Source organism: Pocillopora damicornis, chromosome 1 (assembly GCF_964200805.1).
Source record: "Pocillopora damicornis chromosome 1, jaPocDami1.2, whole genome shotgun sequence".
NCBI classification, from domain to species: domain Eukaryota; kingdom Metazoa; phylum Cnidaria; class Anthozoa; order Scleractinia; family Pocilloporidae; genus Pocillopora; species Pocillopora damicornis.
Window position 1 is genome coordinate 31,807,773 of NC_142670.1, and position 16,615 is coordinate 31,824,387.

The 16,615-nt window shown below is 38.9% G+C and overlaps 2 protein-coding genes across 2 annotated transcripts; both read right to left on the reverse strand.

Annotated features, from left to right (window-relative positions):
• Window positions 1–873: 873 nt before the first annotated feature.
• On the reverse strand, window positions 874–2,962 carry LOC113682452 (uncharacterized). Its single transcript, XM_027199626.2, has 2 exons — window positions 2,513–2,962; window positions 874–1,872 (listed from the first exon to the last, which is right to left on the reverse strand). The coding sequence occupies exons 1-2, from the start codon at window positions 2,938–2,940 to the stop codon at window positions 1,617–1,619; spliced, it is 684 nt and encodes a 227-aa protein (XP_027055427.2). The 5' UTR covers window positions 2,941–2,962; the 3' UTR covers window positions 874–1,616.
• Window positions 2,963–5,158: 2,196 nt separating this feature from the next.
• On the reverse strand, window positions 5,159–11,763 carry LOC113682299 (uncharacterized). Its single transcript, XM_027199463.2, has 4 exons — window positions 11,439–11,763; window positions 11,290–11,358; window positions 6,426–7,370; window positions 5,159–5,519 (listed from the first exon to the last, which is right to left on the reverse strand). The coding sequence occupies exons 1-4, from the start codon at window positions 11,626–11,628 to the stop codon at window positions 5,449–5,451; spliced, it is 1,275 nt and encodes a 424-aa protein (XP_027055264.2). The 5' UTR covers window positions 11,629–11,763; the 3' UTR covers window positions 5,159–5,448.
• Window positions 11,764–16,615: the final 4,852 nt, after the last annotated feature.

Consider the following 16,615-nt stretch of genomic DNA (forward strand, 5'->3'; position numbering starts at 1 on the left):
GAATTTAAAAGGAAATGTGTAGCAGCTAGAAGGGGGAAACAACAATCAGATCTTAGGATTTAAAGGGTTAAATAGTTTATCAATTAGTTCCTGATGGCTGTCTGAAAGTTTAAGTAAGCCTGATTCAACCAATGCTCCATTATATCAGAAAAAAGACAAAATTGACATGCATAGCCTGCACTTTTACTACTCCTTCCAGTCCATTGGAGAGGTACATGGGGAGACTGTTCTAAAAGACAGAACAAGCATACTCTGTGACAGGGACAAATGCAAGAGTAGAAAAACTGAACTAGCTCACAAGTACAAAAACCAGAGTACCAACCAAGCACTTCTTGCCTTTCTTGATAATGGAGTCAATGTGACTGTTCATTTCATATCACTGGTGATGTTGAGGCCTAGTATTTGGCACTGGCAACTAGATCAATCGGCACATCACTAACAACAACTGAATCAAATAAAGTGGTGTTGTTAATGTTACTACCTCATTCCCAGACTCCAAACTTTATTGCAGTCTCTCTCGGGTCAATTATCATTAACCATGGACACCTCCATCGCAAAAATATTTCTTGATTGTAAGTATTGTCTTGTTTTTTTCCTCTCTTATTTATGGCCAACGCACTTTATGCTCAGGCCATAAAATGCTAAATACCAGCAGAAAAAAACTCAGTCTGTACCTCACAGTGTGCACCTCTAACTTGGCTAGTAAGAGGTATGTTATCATGACAGTAATAGTAAAATCAGTGGCATATCCCCAAAGTGGCTCTTTATTCACTGTTTCTAGGCCAAAATTGGAACCTGGAGCGTTGGTTTATGGCGTAGAACACTGGACTGGCTGTAGTATGATTTTGTGGTGTAAAAAATCAAGGTATAGAATAATTGGTTAAATGTTTAATCTGTTTCTTTATATGAATACTTTCACTTACAGTCAAGAGTTAAAGCAAATTGATTGAACCTTTTGATCTAAAGTGACTAGCATCTAATTTCTCCTCACAATATCACCTCTAAATCACACATTAAGGTCATGAGAACAAAGGAATTGATCACCACTTATGGAAGCTCTTCGTTGTCAAACAAATTCTCCTTGTCGGCACCTCAGGAAATGTATAGAGAACAGTATGGAGAATATGCATACTGATGTTAGGGGGGTGAAGAGTTGTTGCTAAGTTGCACTTAGTTAACATTTTAAGAGATTTAATGTAAGAGGCCTATAAATTAATTGTTGGAAAAATCCAAATTTCCTCTACATGAATTCAATAACCAGTATACTAGGTAATATGTCAGGAAACTTCTAAACAAAAACAAAGTGCAATTATTACCATTTATATATTCAGTCTCCTACTCCTTTTTAAAAAAGCATTGACCTTTCAACAGTACTGCCTCTCTATCTGATGAAAGTGTCAACATTGATGTGGGCACTAACAAGTTCATTGAGATTGACCCTTCTACTCTGAAAATCACAGCACTATTTTTGCTTGATGATACAGAGAGTGTCATCACAAATGATTTACATTAATCAGCTCTACCCTTATTTTTTACTGGCACTATCATGTATAACAAAATTTACATGATGCTCTAAAGCTCGGAAGTAAAGCTAAGTGGTACTTTGGTTTATTTCTTCACCTCCTTCTCCAGAACAGCCAGTGTAAGAGAATGGGATTGATAATCGTGAAAGTAAAGAAAATCATTTTTGACCAAAATCCAACTGAGTTGTGTTCAACATTTCTCTCCAGTTCATTAACTCTGCTATTTAGTAGTTGCATCTGCAGGATTAATTTTCTTGAGTCAGGTGAGTCGCCTCCCAAATAATGGCCAATATCACTGTCACTTTCTAAAGTAGTTCCTTCTCCTATCACCTCAAGACCAACAGCAATGCTGTAGAAAGAATAAATTCAGTTCAGAATGAAAAACCATGCAGGGCAATATGGTTTACTTTCTATCCAGTGCTAAATGGGGTTTAGAAGGGGGGAGGGGGGAAGAGGAGAAGAGGGGCAATCAAATGAATGCCTCTCCTCTTTGCAGACAGAAAGCTATAATATGTGATTGTAAAATAGCATGGTATCCCAACAAATACCACTTAAACAACACCAATAGCCTCCCTCCCTTCCCCCTGTCCGAAAAATCTTCGCTGCACTGTTGTCAAACATTTCAGCTGCTTAATTGTAACTTTAAATAATGATAAAATTGAAATTATGCTATAAAAGCACCCGCAACAAACAAGGTTTAAAAGTGATGGATATTTAAAACAAAAATGACTATTATGGCTAAAAAACATAATTCTTCGATCGACTGTGTCGATGGCTAGTGCTATTTACTAGTAAAACCTAGAGAATACTCATCTTTTAATCAAGGATTAAATATAAGAATCTCGATTTCAAAATATCAAGAAGAACTAATTTGATAGATTTTCAAACAAGCAACGTGTATGACCATTCTCTAAGCGGAAAAAGGGTAGAAAAAGACGTCGGATCTTGATCGAAAACCAAAATATCTAATATAATTAATTCAAACACACCTTTCATCGTCAATGTCTCTGGCGGCATTCGTTCTGCGATTTATGTTTCCACGAGCTGCTGTTGGCGAACCACTTACAGGCGCGGTTCTAGTTTGAGGATAATGCGCTGATTTTGTATCTTCAACGGTCAGTGTTCGTGGAGGAGTTATCATGCTACTCAAAGAGTTGACTGCCACCATTTCATCTTTTAAATCTCTCGGAATGTCACTTTTGGGCGAGTACGAACCAAGTTCAATTCTGTCAGGGATCGACATGGGCACTCTATCGCTGAGAATCTTTTTCGGTTCGTTCAGTAAGTACTCTTCGTCACCTCCTTGTACAGTGATTGTCTGAGGGATCCTCATTTTTTGGGAGAGATCTCCGTCGAGTCTTCCGTCATGAAAGTCAAACGGTATGTTTGAAGACAACTCAGAAGACACCCCCGCCATTTTGTTGATTTCAAACGGATCTGACGACCCAATACATGCTGGTCAGCCGTATCTCTAAAAACTTTCACGTCTTTCGTCGCAAAACATGTTACAACGTGATAAATATCATCTCAACATAATGATTTATTCAGAGTAATTACCAACTGCCGTAATAAGGCGTACCCAATAAGGCCTTTAGCACCGAGTGAGCTTCAACCAATTATTTTTGTGTCCAGCAAGCGCGAATGGAATAACTATTTTACTCAATTCCATCAAATCCTGGATATTTGGGTATTTGGAGCATTTTTCAGCTCTGCCACAGTTTGCTGCAACAGTTGGTGCATTGCATTTTCATATGAGGTGACTCGGAATGTGAGCTGATAGCCGGGGTTGAATGAACCAATCAGAACACTAGAAATGCATCATTTGGAGTAAAAAATTTTAAAAACGTGCAATAAACAAAAGATTTAGGGCTAAATTTCCGCGCCAGTTCCGCCGCAACAATTTGCTTTGAGCGCAGTTGTAACTTTAATGGTCGAACTCCGTGTAACAACCGCTTCAATATAATACACTCTTTTAAAAACTAGACTTCCTGACAACTACAAACACGTGGCGTTCTTTTTTTTCAAAACGGTATACGCATGCACAAACCGAACTACAATTGTCGGAGCGGTGGACTGGATTCTACAGTCCGTATGCCAAAATTTGGGTGTGGTTACGAGGGAAATCTGTGAGTCCGATGGAGAACTACGACCCCTTCAACTTTTTCCGTGTTTTTTTGTTGTTGTTGTTGTTTTTTTTTTTTTACGCAGCTGCTTCTCATTGACATAGTAAGTTAGGTCAGCACAGAAGTAGGCCTCAATCCTTAATTGTAAGTGGACTAATCTTCATTCTATTTTCAACCATGCGACATCAGTTTCCTATGTCTTTATTTGTTTCCTTTCTTCCATTCCACCATCATTCATTTTCTTATTTCACTTTCGTTGATAAGAGTGTTTTCTTCCCGTTTTCAGGGGTAGAGAGAAAACACAAGGCTGGCATAAAAGGTAAGTCACGTTCCAAAGGAGGACGCGTTAATCCATGTTTTCGCTTCACTCGCCCGAACAAGGCAAAACAGGAACCGCCTTTTCTTTAAGCTAGACTGACAGTTTTTTCTTAAGAAAACAGAGAAGTCTGATTATCCATCTTACAAGTCAATACCTATGGGAAGCTTAATCAATTGGATATTGATATTGACAGGCCCTCTTTTGCGTTGCGGGATGAGCCGCGGTGATGCCCGTGACATTCGAGCCAACGAGCGAAGCCAGCGTGCGAGAGGGCCCCCGGCTTGGCTGTAGTCTCGATGTCTCCACCGTTCGTACCACAACGCAAATTGTCCATTGTACAGTTTTGTGCTTGGTTTCCAGGCCTTTAAACAAGAGTGAGGCCAAGGTTGACCTTACTATAATACAAACCTTGCCGCTTTTAAAATAAAAATTACTTTGTTATCACGCTGACTAGATACAGGTCTCTATCACAACACAGTTACCATCAGCCTCACTCCTAATCAAAGGCTTGGCAACTAAGTACACAATTGTAAAATGGCCTATTAGAATGTTATGTAAATTCGTAGTGTGATGGGCTCTTTTTTAAATTCTTGCACCAACAGTTTTTCAGTTGTGGCGATAAAGGACCTGATCCTATCAACGCTTCCATTTTCAAAGGATATCACAGCTTCTTGTTATAGATATCAATGACATAAAAAAATTTAAGGTGGCGGGGGTGTTGTAAAAGCGTAATTGCATTTCCAGGGTAATATTTCTTCACACTACCTGGAGAAGAAGAGGGTCTCTAGAAACTTTTTGATGGTCCCTCTGACCCTTCGCTTGGTCCAGGCTTCGTCTTCCTTAAGAAGACCATGATAGTACCCAGATTTTGCACTACAAAAAGTACGAGACTAAGGCTTTCAATCTGCACACGGGAAAGAATATTAGGAAGATTGTTGAAATGGTTTTTGATTTAAGTATTTAAAGCGATCAGAGATTGTACCGGTTCTAAATTACTAGGTTCTATGACTGCGACCTCTCTTGGTGTATTTTTTTAAAATATTCCGTGTTCTTTAGATCAGGACCCCCTCCCTCCCTAAACGGCGATTCAAAATTCCCAGGTCCCCCCTTGTATCACGCGTTAATTTTGGAAGCGAAACATGCAACACAAAAAGGATGTAGCTAAATGAAAAGCATGTAACACGAAAAGCAAGTAACAAATGGTTGAATACTTTATTGTGCATCGAATTAGAAACAAAATTTTGACAATACACGGCGTTCAAAAGGAAATTTCAAAAAAAGGGTTAGAAACAATGGAAAATGGAAACAAAGGCTTTCTAATTAATAAAAATAAAATTTTTTTACAAGCTTATTTTGAATATAATACCGATTATACAACAAACTGCACATGCAAGTTTAACTTGAAAAAAAGGTTTGCTATCTTTTTGTAAAATGATTGTGATTAAAAAAAAATTAAGAAAGATATGCTTTAAACTCATCAGGTTTACTGGTCAAGCTCATAAGCATCCTCTTCGTCTAGAAATCCATTCTTCTTAAAATACGCCAGTTCCCTTTCTGTGAAGAGTAATCGAAACAAAATCATCAAACAACAGCATGAATTTAATTTCAGATTTCATTCATTCTTAAGGTTGAAAAAAAAAGATGTGGGGTTGCTATCAGAACCTATGGTAAGCCTCTTGGATGATAATACACTTAACCAACCCTTCCCTCCCCTACTTAGTTTGCCAGTTGACATTTTCATTTTGGTGTATCTTTGGTGTCATTTAATTTTTAATTCTGGTTTGCTGACGGTTAGTTCTGATTTCCTGCCTTTCTTCATTTTGGTTTGGAGAAAAGTTTCGCGGAATGATATGAAAGGCTGAATTATACAGGCATCTCGATTGGTTCTTGGAGGGAAACGCATAGAGGACGTCACCATTAACAACCCTTTGCTTTTAACCTTTAAACACAAGTAGATTTCATGTTGCCATGGGTCTGTACAGTAATGAATGACAGTTGACGACAAAATGTGGCCAGAACATCAGAGCCATACTCGGCTGTGATGATTTTTTGTTTTTGTTTTTTTTTTTGACATTATCTGTGATCTATTACTGAACAGACGCACCGCAACATGATATCTATTTGATAATTATTAGTCACTCATTCTCTGCTTTGTTAAACAATGAACTTTATTTCCTAAGATATCAAAAACATATTAATGCCATGCAACCAATGTCAGGTCAGTTACACGATTGAAAATATCCAAATACCCGCAATCGTCGTCCCCTTGTTTTCTAGCAGAACAGCAGTTCATCTTTGATCTTAACTTTGATCAATATCGTGCGGCTTGCTATCAAGTTTTCAAATTATGCCACAATACCTAAACTTGTCCTAAATCTCTTAGTATTATAATGTTGTGGCTTCATCTCTCAATGCAGAAAACTTTTTCTGGAAATGAGATGTGTAAACCGAATAACTTACCCAACTTCTTGGTGTCCATGACCATTTTCTCCACAGAAGGCAGATCTCTGAAGCGAGACGCACTTACACGGTGATCAGCGGCCTCTTCGGCTTCATCTTCATCGTCAGATGGTTCATCTGCCTCTTTCTCAGCGTAGTCTTCCTCTTGACTTTCATCCATTTCTTGAGGTACTTCCTCAGCTGCATCTTCTTCCAGAGGCACGTCTTCGGCCTCCTCTTCCTCTTTGGCTTCATCCTCTGCCTTCTCACCTGCATCGTCGTTATGACCTGTCTCTTCTGCCTCATCTTCTTCCTTGGCCTCATCTTCCTCTTGAGGTACTTCCTCTATCTCATCATCTGCAAAGGTGTCATCATCATATTTATCCTCGTCTGATTCATCTTCGTTCTGGCTAACTTCCGCGGCCTCATCCTCCTCCTCTGATGTGTCTTCAGCATCCTCCTCCTTTTCAGGCTCATCTTCCTCCTTTGCTTCGTCCTCATCGGTGGGCATCTCTGCTTCGTCTTTTACAGAATCCTCCTTTGCTTCATCCTGCTGAGCTGTATCCTCCTCTACTGGTGCACTATGGGCCTCATCATCTTGTGCGGCCTCAGCTTCCTCTTCGGCTGTTTCCAAAGCATCGTCTGCAAAGTCGTTCGATACTTCTTCGGGTTCATCGTCAGACGGAAGGGCCTCATCCTCAACATCTTCGGTTTCTTCCGCCTCGACGTCATTGGGATCCTCCTCGAAATACTCCGCTTCACTATCGTCATCTTCTACTGGCGCACTGTAAGATTCCTCTTCTTCATCACTCCTCAACGGCTCCTCTTCACGATAAAGCGACTCCTCGGCATCTTCTTCTCTAGAATATTTTGGAAGAGACCTATCATCGTTCAGTTCACGATCGTAGTCACTGTCGTCCTCCTCGTACTCTCCCTCGTCTTCCTCAGCCTTGTTCTTGTCGTCTTCTACAGAAAAAGGCAAAGCAAACTGTAAATTCATCAATTGTGGCAGAGGGTGTTTGAAAAATTTTGAATTGAGTGTGTTTAGGGATTGCTTGGGGTTTCCATTGCTAAGCCCTGTGATTGCTCCATACAGCTTGCGTCCTCTTCTAAACCAGTCAGATGCAAACTATAACAAATCACGACTCGGTCACTCGGGCTTTCCAACGCTTCTGAGTTGTTTTGTTTTGTTTTGTTTTTAGTTCTCATTGGTTCGTCGAGAAATTTTCTTTTCTCTGATTGGCTCTCGTGATTACTTTAATTTGGTTTTTTAAAACCAAATTCAAAACGCGCTCCACGTCAATAAAGTTGTGCTTGTGAATACTTTCCCCCTGGGGATTTAAATTTTTACTTCGCGGATCAACTGAGAAGGTAACCGTGATCATAGCGGTACTAACGCAACCGTCCTAACGAGTAGTTATCAGATGAACGATTGAACTCACCGACAAATAGGAGTGGCAAGCTTTGATGTTAACGAATTGAACAGAAGATTTGCGCGGTTTTGTTTCAATCATTAAAAGAGAGGGCGTGGGTTAATAAGCAGTCTGAAGTATTAGCGGAGATGTTTGAGACTTTTATTTCCTGACATCAAATCTCTTGGTTGTAGAGAGCTATATTCACCTAACTAAGGCCAAGAGTTCTTAAACTCTGAAATAAGTCTTATGATCGAGGATTTCGCGCGCTACGCCTCTAAAACCTCTTCGAATACAATTTTGTAAACGCTAAAATCAAGGGTCAGAGAGTGAAAATTAATTTTGATCCATTGCTGTCAAACTGAGAGAAATGATGAATTCATTTTTCATTAAATTAATTGAAAGTACTCGACATTTCACACGCAACAGAATAGAAGGATGCATTGTATTTACAGCGTGATGGATGTGTCTTGCTCTGTGGGGTAGAATATTTTCATGTCGAAAGGATCCTCCTAAGGAGAAAGCTATTGTACTTGTCTTTCTCCGTAAGAAAGAAATTGGATTTTTGCCTTCCACTTGCAATAAAGGATAGCCTGAGTGAAATTGTGTGATGAGAATGGCGCCTCGCCCCTCAGGGTGTAATGTTCCCATATTTGCTCGCTCGCCTCTCGTGGGGAGCTGTTGTACTTCTCCGTTCTCCGTGAAAAAAAACAATCGAGCTCGCTTTTCTTTGATGTTTTCTAAAGGTTATGCTTGGATGACGAAAAAGCGTTTATTAATATTGCTTGTCATATGGTGATTAATAAGCGGAAAACTTTCCCCAGTTAACCAAGGCTGGCAAATATTCTGAAACACTCACGTTAATTGCCATACAGCTGTTATTCTGGCAATATTTTGATCAATATTCTGGCTTTTGTCTGGACGAGAAATTTTGCGACTTATATCCAAAAGTCAGTTATCAGTTTCAAAATTGGAAGTCAAACATCCTTTACTGAACAAGTTCTATAAAATATCCGAATTAGTAGAAGTGGATTCCCGTGCGGTCGCGGTTATGTCTACACCCATTGGTTTTATGAATATTGCACGCCTGGAAAGGAAACAAAAGGCTTTCTTCAACAGCATCTAAATTACTTGTTCGTCAAAACCGTCTTCCGCCTGTTATGTAAATTTTGTCCAATAAGAGGCAATTGCATTGAAAATCTTTTAAAGTTCATTAATCATAAACATTTTAAACAGCACTTTATGGCATCACTTGCAATAATCTCCAAATTTTTTGTCTAGCGTTAAAAATTGTTTAATCAACTTTAATGCAAGAGAAGACAGCGAAAATGACTATCAAATGGTGATATTGGGTTATTCCATGTCGAAAAATATGCCTATGGTTATTCAAGCTTAACGAATGGCAAGGTTCTCTAACTTTTCCTAGATAGAAAGCAGATTTTAAAATTTCCGATTCCTACGCTTGGTAAATATTCATGAGAGCCCTGTTGAGCGCGACTTGTGAAGGTAACAAGAAACTGTTGGCAATACCGGAAAGGTCTGGTCAGCTGATGTTTAAAGACTGCTAGTTATACTTCAAAAAAAAAAAGGGCTCGGTTTAGTTTCGATTAAGCGGAAGTTCCAGTTCACTAAGATGGAGACAGCGAAGTTTTGTTATATTTAATCCGTAGTACTCATCGAAAACAAGGTGATCGAAGCTGGTTGATAAAATTGACTTTACGTGCTGTGAAGAAAGTTAAGCGCTAAGGAATTTGTTGCGGTTCGATGATTTGCTGAATACTTTTCCAAATATATCACAGAAATAAAGTCACATGTTGCTTTTTCCTCCTTTTCCGCTCCTTATGGCAAGTAATATTGGGCCAGGATGCCAAAACTGCGTCAGTGCGCTTATTTAACGTCAAGTTGTACTAGAAAATGGTATTCAAACCTGGAGTCATAAGTTAGAGACCATTAATCTTTAGGCAGATATATTGTTTAGGGTTAGCGATTACGATCATGACAAAATTTGTCAGTTTCTCCCTGAGGGAGTTCAAAGACAATGTTCTAATTCGACCAGTATTCGAAACGATGACGATCTTTGATCGTAGCCAATTGCATTCGACCTGTTGTCAAGACGTTTTCTGTTTAATGTGATGCACTGAAAGTTTGCGTGGGGTTATGAGGGCGGATCTTTGCCTGTAGCTATGCGAGCGAGGGAGAAAAACGTATTCATTTAGATTTTACCTGCGGCTTTCCTGTCTCTCAATACTGGTTGCAAGGTTCAGCAACCGTATAACGGATATTTATCAAAAGAACAAAAAAAGGAAAATTTCAGTTTCTCATTAAATGAGCTTTGCTGTCGAAACAGATCGTTTCGACAAAACCGGTTCGTAATCTGCGTGTTTACTCAGGTAGAATCGCTTCGAAATTGAACGCTATTTCTTGTCAAAACTCCATTTCGTTCGTTTCTATCCAGTCTTTTCACTTTAGCTGACACTTTATCTGTCCACTGATAATCAACCTGCTATGGAACATTATGTAACTAAGTGAGGCAATCCTCACTTTCTAAATAACTGCTTTGAAAAACTAAATTTCATACATCCAAGTTTTCTTTGCGGTAATAGATGTAACAAAAACAATTACCACGTCGGTAACTTACATGAAATTCAACGTTTATCGCTTAATATTTATTTAGGTAAGAATTTAAGTCATTTACTGAAGCCTTTCGCAACTCACAAAAAAAAAGACAGAAACAGAAACTTTGTCTTTATTTTCGATCCCTTTACGTGTTCAATGCATTTCGTGCCTTTAAATGATCAATGCCTTGAAGTAAGGAGGCTTAAATTAATAACCTGTTTCTGATGTAGAAATGATAAATCGTTTGGCTCCTAAACTGCACTTTTTTTTTGCAACAATCATAATTTTCGTCGCACTAATGTCGCGATCTTGAATTGGCCAAACTGTTTTTTAAATTCATTAGTTTAACTACCAGGAAAATTCACCGCAAATTATTCCTTGTTTAAATTTCGCCGTAGTCTGACTCGCTTGAATTATGATGTTACACGTACCAATATTTTCATATCTCGATTTAAAACCTTTCTAGCGATGAAATTTTAAATTTCTGTGCTCTGCTCCCCCTGCGGCGAAATTTCCGCCCGTGGATTCTGAAGTCTCTAACATTATCTATGCAATTTTGTGTTTTGAAATGCAAGCTTTCGATCCTTTTAAATTGTTATCTCTGAAATAAATATAAATATCATTAAAAAATCCATTGGAAGACATATCTGAAAAATCCCGTTCTGAAAATGTAAAATATACGAAGATTTGCCATCGGTGAAAAAAAGAATCGAAGGTTGCGTGTAAAACAACTTTCATCCTTCGCAGATTTTTGACAAAGTCGAATTTATTGATGAGAATTGAGAATTATACCGTCACGAAATTGAGCGTATTCATACTCACTTACGGACACTGAGAGAGAGTTCTAAAGCACTTACCCGGTAGATCACGGTTATAGAATTCATCATACAGACGTTCTCGAATGCTAGGATACTTCCCCAAGAGATCTGTAAACACCAAGTAAACATTCGCATGTGAATACAAAATGCGCACTCTGAAGGATTAATCTAGTGAAACTAGTTCAAACCTGAGTTTCTTTCGATCGGATCGCGGCGAAACAGATATCCGTCGTAAGCAGACTCGTCATAATCGGCGTTTTCCTTTGGGATAAAATCCCGACTGTAATCGTCGACATCTTCGTAAAAGGTGTTCCTCAACGGCAACGCGGTGGTCGGTGCGAAGGCCGCGAACATCATCACGAGAACGATTTTCAGCATTTTGGATAAATTCTAGCTCTACCAGCGATGCTATCTCTTCGTTTCACGGGTGTCACTTGATCTGCGAACAACTTTCGACGATTGAAATTTAGAGCTGAACGCAATCGTCTCCGAGGCCACAATGATGTTGCTGTATCGTTGCACTTCAGTTCTCTCTGAAAGTTGTTGGCGCATGAAAATTAAGATACAAAAATTTGCGTAACAAAGCACCTGCTCTCAGTATCTTATTTACATTTCAAAGGTTCATAATATACTGCAGATGTGCTTTCCGTATTAGGGCGACTGACACGTGGTTACATCGCCAGCCTATCAAAAACACACTTGGCAATAAAATGTTTACCTTAGGCCAAAACAAAGACTCACGAATTTTCTTTTAATAGCAAACACATTATCAATTTCATCTGATCGAATTTCGTTATTTTACCTCTGTATAGAAAAAAAGAAATTCAGAAATTATTGATTGATACTATGATGAAAATTAGCGGCTCTCTTTGAAATTTAGTTAAAGTGAGGAGGGAATATATTAGACTCGCATTTTTAATCTTACAACGTATGAATTTATAAAACACAGAATATTTCAGCTGACTATCGTGTACGTAGGCGGAAATAATTTTGCGCCTCTTTTTGTTTTGTTCACAACTGTGGCTATTTTTCGAAACATGACGAAGATCAGTGAAGGACCCACTTGTAAGTTGGACTGGAGATTCGATATCTCGCAGGAAGACTCTAAAGTCACTGAGTTGTTTTACCCAAGCCCCCTTAACAACTAAAAACTATTAAAAACCATTGCGTAAAGGCTAATAGCATTGTAATATCAAAAGACAAAAATCTAATTTAATGCATGACCTTAAAAGTGTAAACTCCAAAAAAATTCATTTGCTATGAATAGATTAACTGTTTAACTCCCACGAGTGACCAAGACAGAATTTCTCCTTACAATATCTTTACAATATCAACCGGATAAGTGATGAGAATAAAGAAAAATATCAGTTTGGGATAATCAGTTGGTCCAATACTAAATTCTCTGAACTAACATAATAAGAATTGTATGGTTGACACTAAGGAGAATTAGAAATTTGATCTGGGAGTTACAGGGTTTAGGAAGAAGATAAATCAATACAAGATTAAGGAGATACTAAGATTCGCAATTTTGGAAATGACGGCTGATGATCGATATTAAACCTGGAAATACAATATTGAACTGCAAGAATTGAATAAGTTGCTCTTAAAGATCCTAAACATTTTCTGATTACCAGTAACTACGTTTAAACTTAGGATGTGGTTTAAAATCTGAAAAACAAAACTTCTTCAACAATTTTGTTCGGTCGAGGGTCAATGGTCTATATTCCGTCAAGCAACTGTTGGTGATTTCTAACAAGAAGAGGATATCATCAATCAAAATACTATAAACCCTTGCATTCATCTAGTGAATGCGCTCTCCTTAGTGATTTATGTTGTTCAGACTTGAAATTTTGATTTCTTGCAACTAAACCAAGCGCTTTCCTGCTGGGAGAATCATTTATTCCATTCTCATAAGCTAAGAATGTTGGTCAAGTTTTTTCTTCTTCTGCGTGACGGAGAGGAGAACTATATTCAATAATGTATAGAGTAAGCCTTGTTTCCCACAAATATATTCATAGAATTTCGAAAAGTAATGTCCCGATCTGAGAAGTTTTCCTCCCGCGCCATCGATCTAACACGTCGCGCTATCTAAACATGCCCTGGTTGAAAATAAGGAATATTCTAAGGAAAAAGAAAACCGGACAAAGTCCAAGGAAAATTCTCTTTGGGATATTAACAATTTACAATTTATATCAGTCAGTTCACTCAGTGATAATTATTACGTGCTCTGGATCAAGCCATGCGGCTTCTACTCCTTTCTCCAGAGCAAAATCATAACCTTCCAATGCACATAATACTGCTCACTTCCTTATGAAGCTTATATTTTATATAAAGGCGGAATACATCTGGTTTCATCTACTGATTTGATCATGCAAATTAGCCAAAATATATATAATTGGCCCATACATATATATATATATATAGGCTCTTTAGTATCCTTTCTAGTCTGGGCAGAGATTTCTAACACAGAGGAAGTGAGTTCATCGGCAGGACGCAGATAGGACAAGGGATGTACAAAAAATTGAGATTGAAACTTTTGAAAAGTGTGGTTTAAAATATTCATCTTATAGGCTTGTGTCCTACGCTGTACTTCACAGACATTCAATATCAAAAGCGACCATCGGGTTTTTGTTTAAACGGAAGATCCAATATTCATTTCCATTTAAAAAAACTTAACGCATCACTGATCAGACCATAATCAATTGCCTACCTACAAGAATTGTTTAAAGGTGATTCAAAGAATTCACATAAAAAATACTTTTCTCTTCCTGCTTGTAGCTTAATGAGATCACGAGATTGGAACTTAAATGGGTCAGAAGCAAATGTATATGCATTTGCAGTCGCAGTGCTTTAAAATACCTTGCCTCAGCATTCAGTCCAGGATAAGCAGTCCAGCTAGGAGCTTTTATTAGGGAGAAACATATGCTCTTATGAATATTTGTCACTCAATGCTCACTGTTTCTTCGAGCTTGGTTCTCAAGATCAATGTTCGGTGGCAAAGAAGATAGATTGGGTGTTTTAGACAAATGGATAAGAGCGCGTACGATCTAGTGAAATCGAAAATCGCACCCGTAGTGAAAAGGTACAAGAAATCAGCGTCGAATTAATCTGAACATTTCCATTCATTTCGGTTGTGCTAATGACTCATACGGTTACTATACAGTTTCGGAGTCGCGGGCGGAAGCAGAAGAGGCACGAAAATTTCAATGATTTCACAGAAAACTTCAATTTATGCATATTAATATGGTCCTAAACCTTTTGAACACGTGACAAGTCACTTGGCAACGTTTCGTAGGCCTGTTTCGATCTTTATCTGATATTATAACTGATAATTGGCCAAATGACGTCAACTCATGTGTTTGTTCCGTTAGACATAAGAGTAACCTTAAATTTCGCCCATATTTGCGAGAAAGCTAAGTTTCAAACTATTTTATTGACTGATTTTAGCAACTTTTGAAATTTAGGCAGCAAATTTTTAGATTTTTTTGCAATTTTTAGCAACTTTTTGGCATTGCCAGTGAGTAAATTTCAAGCATTTTTCGAGCAAAATGGGGACAGGTCTACCGATCCTACCCCCCTCCCCACCCAGGTGATATATAATAAACGGTTCTTTACAGGAACGCACAATCACCAAAACTTATATTTTATTATTTTCACGGAAGTGGAGACAAATAATTTCTAGAGACCTGTTATTATTAATCGCCGGGGGTTAGTGGAAGCGGGGGGGGGGGGGGGGGTGGATTTTGCGGGAGATCGCATGGGGAACGGAGGCCGGAGATCAGTTGTCACCATAAGAGCATCAAGGAGGAACTATAGAAAATTGACTGCCAATAAACTGCCCATGGGAGGGTGGGGGGCGGTAAAAAAAAGACATTACGCTCCTGTTCCTCTTTCCGCGCTAGTGCATTTCGAAAGAGTTCGCCGATTTTAAGCAGAATCTAGATCCAAACCCAATCAAATTACCATGGTAACAATCAGAAGCGAGATAAACAAGACCTTAAACTTTCATTCTGTTCAACAAAAGAACTAATAGCGTGCAAGGACTACTGAGAATGCAAGAATCCCAAAGTATCCCATGGGAGAAGAGGAACGCGAGGAGACGTAGGAAAGAAAATATCACGTTTTGTCGCAGTAGAGAAGGGGCCGTGTGGAAAACAGGGCAATGCTGGACCACCAGACCCGATTAGGGAACCGGGAATCAAAGGAGTCCCGGGTATAAGAGGGTCACCCGGTGCTAAGATAGACCCCAAACGGTCAGAGAAAAATTAAAGTGCAGTGTTCCAATGTTCTGTGAGTGGTAATCCTACACTGACACCACCACCAATCTTCCTTAGTAGTCGTTCCCATCTTGGTCAAGGTGGGAGACGACAAGTGCGTCACGTGACTCTTGACGACGCGGGTAAATACACCTGCACAAGAAGAAACTTATCAAGCACCGCAAACCATACAGCCCGACTGATTATTGAAGGTAAGCACTTGCTATGAACAAGATAAAATTGGACTCGAGGGCCGAATTAATTCGGAACACGATTTCATCTACCCCAGATCTAAATGCTAGCAGTACCACTATTATCATGATTGTTTTTATTACCGCCATCGTTAAAAGTTTTTTAAAGTTGTTTATCCATGGATGAACTTTGAAAATTATGTACAACTCTTCTCCTCGTAGCACCTCCTCGGGTTCAACTAGCTTGAAGTCCGACCCAAACAAAAGTAAGTGAAAACGCTGCGCTGCCAAAGTGCCACGTAACGGGTTTTCCAGTACCAGTTATCTCTCGGCGTAAGCTACCAGTTTCCCTGTCGAAAGACCGGACTTCTCAGGTTGAAAGCACTTTTGACTGTGAGAGCCGCCCAAAAACAAGACACTGGACTGTACGTCTGCCACGCCAAGAATTCATTAGGGGAGCATTAGCCGTTACCTCGCTGTTTGTCTGGTTTGTACCAACATTTAAAGCAATGTTACCGCAAAATTTTCCAAAAGCCTTTGGGATGACATGGCTCTTAGATTGCCCTCCGTCCTCAAGTATTTCTTGGAGGAGATTTAAAGGTGCCAGAGATGCGAGTATGACGAGATTCGACAAGACGAGTTAAGAAGATATCTAAACTCAAAGAGGCTGATTATGGAGTGTTCATTTGTGAAGCAAACGTGCTTTTCTATACTATTGAGGCTAGAAACGAGGTAGTTGTAAAAGGTAAATGATTTTCCACATAGCAATTGAAGGAATTATGCACGCAATGAGTGTTGGTCGTGATTGAGCCATACATGTTTGTTTATAACAACGGTAAGTGAAAAGCTATAAAAATAGAGGTTACTACATTAACCAATAGAGGTTACTACATTAACCAATAGAGGTTACTACTTTTA